Genomic DNA, 8,560 nt, shown 5'->3' with positions numbered 1-8,560 from the left:
ATTTGATTATGGTGAATAAAGCCAGTTATATGATGAATAATACTATGCGATTCACAAAATTCATTCATCTCAATAGAAGTATACTCATCATCTCTATCAGACCTTAAAATTTCATTTTCAGCCTTATAAACTTTAAACATATCAAATAATTCACTTTTAAAATGAATTAAATAAACATAACAACATTTACAGAAATTATCAATAAATGTAATAAAATTACGGCTATAACCATGAGTCAAAATATTATTGCAATCACATATATCACTATGAATTGATTGTAATAATGTAGTTTTTTTTTTTTTTTCCAATAGATTTAAAAGGCTTACTAGGCTATTTTAGTTGATCACAAACATCACATTTTTCAGAAATAAAAAAACATTTTGTAATAAAATCTAAATTTATCATTCTGTTAATAGAATTGAAATTCACATGCCCAAGCCTACTATGCCAAAATTAGAACATTCAACATTCGCAATAAAAATATAAGAAATAGACAAACCATGAATATAGCAATTGATAATATGAAGTTTAAACAAGCCACTATGCAAATATCCTTTATCAATAAAATAGCCATTCTTTGCAAATATAACTCTCTTAACTCAAATACAACTTTATAAACATTTTGAACCAAAAAAAGAGTACAAATTAAAATTTTCTTAATATCTGGAATGTCCTTAACACCATCTAAAACAATAGAATTGCCAGAAGAAGAGTGAAATTCCACTTGTCCTTCTATTATTCAAGCCAAATTTTCATTTTCCATGCTTACAGTTTTTGTGTTTGATTCCTGATATGAAGAAAATAATTTTTTATCAAAACATATATGAATATGAGCCCTCGAATCAATCCATTAGTCATTTGATTTAAAAATAAAATTCATTTGTGGGCTAAAAATAAAATACCCATTAACATGAGAGGAAGAATTTGTCTCTAAGACATTTGCTTGTGGTTTTGTGCCATAAGATCCTTGAGTATTTTGTGTAACTCCTTTTTTGAAAAATCAATCTTTGGCCTTATGATTCATTTTGCCACAAACCCAACAAGAGCCAATTTTTTTTTTCTGAATAATAGGTTTACCATTTTAATCATAGTTGTTGGCATTTTTGGTTTTTATTAAAACTAATTTTCTTAAAACCTTTGATTTTTGGTTTATGCAAATTTTCAACAATATGGGCTTTGGCTTGAAATTCATTTTTAGAAGATTTTAAAATCTCACGGTGTTTCTCTTCTATCCTAAAGCAAACAAGCAGTTCATTAAGAGAAAAATCTTCGATTTTTTATTTCATAGTTCTTTGAAAATCAAACCACGACGAAGGCAATTTTTTAATCAAAGAAGCAACAAGTAAAGTATTATCTAAAACAATACCTTTCATTTTCATATCAAAAATGGATTTACCATCAACCATATGAAGGACAAGCTATTTTTCGACTAAATATCTTTTAAACCAAGTTCCTCAGCTCCATATTTTTATTCCAAAGCATTCCACAGTTCAAAAGCAAATTTAGTAGAACAAAAAATATATAGATATTTTTAAAGAAAGCACTCAAAATTGTACCATGGCATAACATATATACACACACACACACACACACATATATATATATATATATATATATATATATCAAAATCATAAGTAGCAGAAATAATTTGAAAAATCCTTACTAGAATCCTTATCATAATTCTTTTCAGAATCTAAAAATACAACAAATTTAGAAGAACCAACAATTTTAGAGACATTTTCCTTTGCGTTTGAAAATTTAAGAATAACAGAATAAAAACCAAAAGTAGTGAGCAAAAATTTCATTTGCTATTGCCAACATTTAAAATTTTGACCATAATTTTTTTTAGGTTTGCAAGAAACAGAATCAACAAATGCCATAGTAAAATAAGATGCAATAGAAATAGAAATTCTAATAGAATATTGTTTCTAAGAATGTTGAAAATTAAACAAGTAGTAAAAATGAATTACAATTATAAATATCAAACACCAAACTACAACAAAAAAATAATAATCAATTATTCAAAGTCTAGAATGGACAGTTTAGTTGGATCGAGGCATGCAAATGCGCTGTACTTAGAGAAGATACAACATCTTTTGCACTGGCCTGTCTAATGTTTCTCTCCTAAGATACAACTACGTTCATGAATTTTGTGTGCAACTAAGAATTCCCACGAACTCGTTAGAACATTTATAGTGCTCAAAATATAAAAATATAAATATATATATATATATATATATATATATATATCAAAAATATATTTGATAGTAATAAAATAGTTTTTGTAATTTTGTAATTTGATAAGAAGGAAATATGGAAGATTTAAAAGAAGAGTATTTTTGATAGAAGAAAGAATAATTGATTTTCAATGTTGTGTGTATCTAAATGGTTAAAAAAGCTTCTATTTATAGAGCTGTAAAATATAGCCGTTGATTTACCTAGCAAAATTGTAGAAAATAAGTTACATAAAATTTGCAATTAAGTTAATGTTATAAAACAAGTAAGTAGGATTAAAACTCTAATTGATATCTAACAACTTTGAAACCACTCGTACTGCTGAGTAGGATTTATACCTTAGTTTACTGTGCTTAAAAATTGCAACCTAACCAAGCAAGTAACTATTACCCAATTAATAGAAAAACAGTTTGACTACAGCTACAACTCTTAGTCAAAATGCATCAACGTATAAAGAAAATATAAACAATATAATTTTGAATAAATTCTAACAATAATATTAATAAATTTTTAAATCAATTATAACAAATCACACATGACAATTTGGATGATTTCAGTTTGTAAAATTGGAATGCTTTTTCAATATTAGAAAATTGGAATTCTCACCCAGTGCAAAATATTGAGTTGTGAAAGTCCATTGTCATCCGAAATTGGAAGAGATGTATACAAGAAAGAAAGAAAAGAACTTACCCAGAAATAGAGAAGAAAAAGAAAATCACAAAAACACCGCATAGAAAGAAAAGAGTTGGAAGTAGAATTGAAAATGCTAATTTCATTAACATACGGCTAGGCAGTTGCAACGTTACTCCATATGCTTTATAGAATATTTTAAGAACAGAGATGAAAGGTACTTTAGCAGTATTAATCAGCTGGAAGCATCCAAAAACATCCTATAATTGTTTAGATTACTAGTAGGTGCACCATTCAAGACAAATCTGGGTGTCTGGTCATCCTCTCTACCTCTCGTTACAAAGCACAACATGACAAGAACAGAGAGACTTTTTTTGTTTTTTTTTTTTTGGGTAATAAGAGGGAGAGATTTTGGAACTAATATTGGTTAGCATGAAGTTTAGGATTAATTACAGTTTTATACTTTTAGCTTGTAGGATTTTATAATTTACGCTCTCAACTTTCAAATGTAGTAATTTAAATTCTTAATTTTTTTTTTTCCAATGCATATTGATCTAATCATCAATTTTTCCAAATAATTGATACTGGTTTTATTCATAAACTTGTTTCTATTATGGATTGAAAGCAGAGTTTGTAAGGAAAAAGTTTCAGATATAGATTATGTATAAAATTGTTATCAATTTATTTGGTCAAATTGGAATTAAACGAACTTACAAGAAATTAAAAAATTGAGAGTTTTAAAACTAAATGTTTAAATTATAAAATTTTATAAATTGAAATATAAAAATGTAATCAGCCTCAAGTTTGTATCTCATATCTCAACAGATCTTATGGAAAATTGGAAATCCAAGTAAAATGACATGTTCAGAAAGAAGCTGATGGGTGGGTATTAAATGACATGAAGTCCACTACTTAATTGTCAAAATTCATAATTGCGCATTCAGCCTCCTACATTTGAATGGGATTTTATATGAGTTTTAAACAATATTATCTTGCTCATCCAAATACATACTACAATAAGGCAGTCAAAGCAATTTACATCCACATATAGAATAATTATATTAGCTGCCTGCCTGGTTCAGATTTGCAGAACATATTTTAATTACTATAAAAAATACATAAAATTCTAACAGCAAAGTAGCTAGATGTGTTGTTAAAAATACATTTGATTAGTTTTTTTGACATGTTTTACATTGGTTTTTTTATCAAAAGTAACACAACCTCATGTTTTCTGATGATCTATTTAATTCTGACCAAAACAAGAGAATGCATCATAGAAAAGATAAATGGTAAAAAGTCGAGGAAAACAGAAAACTTTCCTAAAAGGAAAATCAATTCCTCATGGTACCATTTTGAAGAACAAGACGAATGAAAAGTTTCAAAGAGACGATAACAGTCACAACTACTATTTTTCATACTGTGGAAAGAACAACAGCAGAGAGCAAGGAGGAAAAAAGCAGCGCATGGTGCAGGATACATAAATATCATTTTCCATCTCCTCGAAAGGTGGTAATATTAGCTAGCATATATATATATATATATATATATATATATATCAGGATCGTGCTCAGAAGAAATTGACATAATCTAAATACCAATTTATCACCAATGATCCACACATCCTCCAGCTTTTTTGATGCAGTCGTCTCATATCTTAAGGACAAATCTCCTAATTAACCATTATATTTTTCTCTAACTCGCCTTGTACTCGAAATTTTGCCCCCCCCCCCCCCCCCCCCCCCCAAAAAAAAAGGGGGATAAAGCCTACATAACGCCGATTTAATAAATGGTGGGCATCGTCCATGCCCATTCGGTAACAATAAATTAACTTATTATCGGATATAGTGGATGATGCCCACTGTCAAATGCGTGTTCATGCCCATCACAGCGAACCTGCATCTATATATACATACGTATATACATTTGGAAACATCAATACTACCTTGGTAGGAAGCATAATTTGTTGTATTGTTCAATTCCGTAAGAGTTTTAAAATCTCATAAAAAAATTTTTAACAGTGCCAGTTTAAAGCACCCTTTAAATGATTATAGAACGGTGGCCTTCTAAAACATCGACATCAATCTTTCCAATGCTCAATTCCAACAACACTTTCTTTGTAGCTATAACCACGTCAAAATTTGATGAGTACCTGCAGGTTTAACTCTCTCTCCAACACTTTCTTTGTTTTATATAACTCTCAAAAACATATTTTGCAACATAATATATCAACTTTATATGGTCTATTTGTTTATGCAATCCTTGAACCTTGGTTAAGCAAGCATGGATTTGCTTTGACAAACATCAGGCAAATCAAGAAAACAGCTCTACATTGTCATACTTGATTCAGACACCGAGAGATCTATACATACTCCAATAAATTGGAAATCTTGTGCTGCTCAATGACCATAAATGGACAGGTATAGAGGTTCATTATTCAGTAATTGACTAAGCTGCTGCTGTCCATCCCAAAGGTTGGCCCCCTTATTCAAGTGCTCTTACTCTACTACCAAAACTTGCAACCCTCATCATCACCATATGTCTCAACTTATTGCTTGTAAGGAGGCCAGAATGGATAATAAGACAGCCGATTCAGGGAGTTCATTTTGTGGACCGTTCACTAATATACTGGTTTGATACATAGTTTACATGACTAGCCTTCAAAGCAAAAGGCCATCGCATCTCTCCAAGTATTAGTACGAATGACCAAGTTCCAACGTGTCCCCATTTAATTGTCTATGCCCCATCAAATCATACTGTACTCGCACTTTTAATCACCAATTGGATGCAAAATCCTTCATACCTTAGGTAATTGCTGCCCTGACCTTCATGGCCGACAAACAAAGAGACACCTATAGAGTGAATCTTTCAGAAAACAATAACGAAACAGCGTTTAGCACATTCCCCAATTGAATCCTAATGGACTTTAGAAATTTAATTTCGTACAGATATGGTCTTTGATATCGTAGGTAAGCTCAAGTGTAACAGTCATGATGGCTAAACATCTTCTAAAGTACTGTTTTCCGAGGACAGCTTATAAAGACATTCTGCTTTTTAGATCAAGTCCCATGTATTCTATTCAAAAGTTCGCCCTCTTTTATCAAGAAAAGAAAAATACTTTCCTTGGATTGTGCTTGTTCAAAGCCTTTTTAACTTGCAAACTAACAGCCCCCACAAAAAACATAAAGCAACTAATTTGCATTATTCTGGATACTACCATATCATGACAATCATGTTCAGGCCATGATTTGATTTCTCAGCTCCTCTCTCTCTCTCTCTCTCTCTCTCTCTCTCACACACACACACACACACACACACACACTCACACACAAGACAGATTTCTTTTTTTTCATTTTCTTTTGTATATCCATAATATCCAACAATTTATGTTCAATATCACGCACAACTGTGGACTATCACTTCAATCAAACTTCCAAGTACGACACCAAAAAAAAGGACATCTAAATGAAGGCTCCCACATTTGAACCAAAATGCTTAAAGAGACAACCATGTCAGTCACCTAGTTCTATTCTACAGAGATATAGTAAAATTGAGTCACTCTACATATAGGCTAAACGTTTAACCTGTAGAGAGAATATTGTACCATTGCCCATTGGAGTACTTCAGCATAAAATAAATCCCATCTTTCCGTGTTGTTGACGGGTTTGATAACTGTCCTCGTACACTTTACAATGGTCTGCTTTTAGCATCAATAAGAGACGACCTATCACACTTTTCGAAAAGAAATCACATAGCTTGCAAGTTCAAAGTTCCAATCATAAAATTTCTATTTCACAGGCAACATGGGAAATATATTAACCTCCCATGCAAATACAAATAAGAACTTAAAAAAAATAAATAAATAAATAAAAAAAATAAAAAAAAAAGGCCCACATAGAATGGAACAAACTCATAAAGCAAAAGTCCAAACCTGAATTAACGTGGAAATACAAGCATTGTACACTTGGTTTTCCAACGATAAGGAAAATTTAGACTAGGTATTCAGAATCACAGACATGGACCGTAGAGTTAGTATGACGATACTTATTTCTTCATGCTAGGACAGAAAACACATCTTTTCATGTCCAGAGGGGGGAAAATAATTTTTCTTTCCCAATTTAGTCCCCAATGCCATGAAAAGAATAGACACCAAGAAATTAACAACATCCCAATGTAAAAATGCTGCAGCAAGCTATAAGTTCATTCTAGAAGCACTTTCTCTTGACTTGAATGGCGATATTCACCCAAAATTTTACCAAGATGACAGTTCCACCATCACCAGGGGCCAAAGCGAAGCCTTATACCCCTGCCAAAATGAATAATGAGGTAACATTCACTTCAAAAGTCCTAGAACTAATTTGCTTCTAAGCTTCATTCCTATTATAAATATTTTATAGTACCTCGATTCAATCATTCCTTGTAAACTTAGTTAAATACACATACATACATACAAGCATCAATATATGAGCATAAAGTAACAACGTAAACTCTTCTATTATTTGATTTTTTGGAAACATTGTAACGCATTCAGATTGATATTGCAAAACAACCATGAAATTTAGGATTTTTAACTAGTCAAAGCATTTTATTTTAAGTGTTAAAACTATACTTCTGGTTCAGTCATCACTGTACAGCTGCAAGTTCATGAGAATCTTGAAAGAATCAAAACACTCTAAAGTCTAAAGCCGACCCAGAAAGCCAAAATTCCATAAGGAAAAAATATCAAGAAGCGGTAGGCTTGAAAGTATAAGGCTGTGGAAGCAACAACGGACCTCTTCTCGATTCTTTATCATCCAAAAGCCTCTGTACCCTTCTGTTCTTGCAGTACTGTCTATCGAAGTGGTTCACCTAGCATCTCCCAAAATCCAATGCAACAGAAAAATGTCAAAGACCGCATCTTTATGACTCAAAAATCAAAACCCACATCAGAATTTGAGAGGAGGAAAAAAAAAAAAAAAAAAAAAAAAAACACCTTACCCACGAAGCTCGGCACAGTTTTTCAAATTCGGCCCTCGAAGCCTTGCAATCTGAGGGGTACAAGAGCCCCACAGATGCAATTTCAGTAGGTTTCTTGTCCGTTTCCTTCTCTACACACGCATAGAAAGCATCGCGAGCCTATAGAGAAAAAAAAAAAAAAAAAAAAAAAAAAACCACCGAATAGCAAAGTACTGGTAAGAAAAAAAAAAGAAATAAACAAACCCAGAAAATTAGCAAAGGTGGAGAGGAAGAGGACCTTATAGCAAGCTTGTCTGGCTTCAGCGAGCACGTCGGTACGGATATTATTGGGGTTTCGTGTGGCGTAAGCTTCCTGAGGCTGAGCCATGGCGCTTTGCCTCCCGAAACAAGAGCAGCTGCTTCTTCTGCTTTACTGATTTCGACCTTTTCTCGAAAAGGGGTTTTGGGGTTACTGCTGCTGCATCTCCAGTGTTGTGTGACTGCTTGGGTTTAGATATGCGTACGGATCTGACTGGGCTGAGTTTGAGTTCACCATTTGCCCATGTAATTGAGCCCAAAATCTTATGGATCGGATTTTAAGCCCTTCTTTTTTATTTTCTTTTTTTTTTTTTTTTGAGTAAATAGATTTTAGACCCTTTCAATCGTAATGAATAATGATATTTCCATGTCAAGAGGTTAAAATCGATCTCTTGAACATTTTGCAAATTCGTTACTGTTCTGTTGGTGATGTGGTGATGATCCG

General features: G+C 32.1%; 1 protein-coding gene across 4 annotated transcripts; it reads right to left on the bottom strand.

Annotated features, from left to right (window-relative positions):
- Positions 1 to 6,258: 6,258 nt before the first annotated feature.
- LOC107426691 (cytochrome c oxidase subunit 6B-like protein new16) lies at positions 6,259 to 8,287 on the bottom strand. 4 transcript variants are annotated; one of them, XM_048467700.2, is made up of 4 exons: positions 8,096 to 8,287; positions 7,840 to 7,977; positions 7,635 to 7,710; positions 6,259 to 6,559 (listed from the first exon to the last, which is right to left on the bottom strand). In XM_048467700.2, exons 1-4 carry the CDS (start codon positions 8,183 to 8,185, stop codon positions 6,486 to 6,488), a joined length of 378 nt encoding a protein of 125 aa, XP_048323657.2. In that variant the 5' UTR covers positions 8,186 to 8,287; the 3' UTR covers positions 6,259 to 6,485. The 4 variants fall into 4 exon arrangements, with proteins under 4 accessions (XP_048323657.2, XP_048323660.2, XP_048323659.2 ...); XM_048467703.2 differs by having other exon boundaries at positions 6,259 to 6,594; positions 8,096 to 8,286; XM_048467702.2 differs by lacking the exon at positions 6,259 to 6,559 and adding an exon at positions 6,776 to 7,168 and having other exon boundaries at positions 8,096 to 8,286.
- Positions 8,288 to 8,560: the final 273 nt, after the last annotated feature.

The sequence above is a fragment of the Ziziphus jujuba genome, chromosome 1 (genome assembly GCF_031755915.1).
Source record: "Ziziphus jujuba cultivar Dongzao chromosome 1, ASM3175591v1".
Taxonomy (NCBI): Eukaryota; Viridiplantae; Streptophyta; class Magnoliopsida; order Rosales; family Rhamnaceae; genus Ziziphus; species Ziziphus jujuba.
Note: the sequence above shows the minus strand (reverse complement) of the source record. Positions and strands in the feature narration are given on the sequence as shown.

Coding starts and splice junctions, on each gene's coding strand:
- LOC107426691 (XM_048467700.2), bottom strand. CDS start 8,185: ATGGCTCAGCCTCAGGAAGCTTACGCCACACGAAACCCCAATAATATC. Junction 7,711..7,839: donor AACTGTGCCGAGCTTCGTGG/GTAAGGTGTTTT, acceptor GGGAGATGCTAG/GTGAACCACTTCGATAGACA. Junction 6,560..7,634: donor TGATAAAGAATCGAGAAGAG/GTCCGTTGTTGC, acceptor TGCTAAAAGCAG/ACCATTGTAAAGTGTACGAG.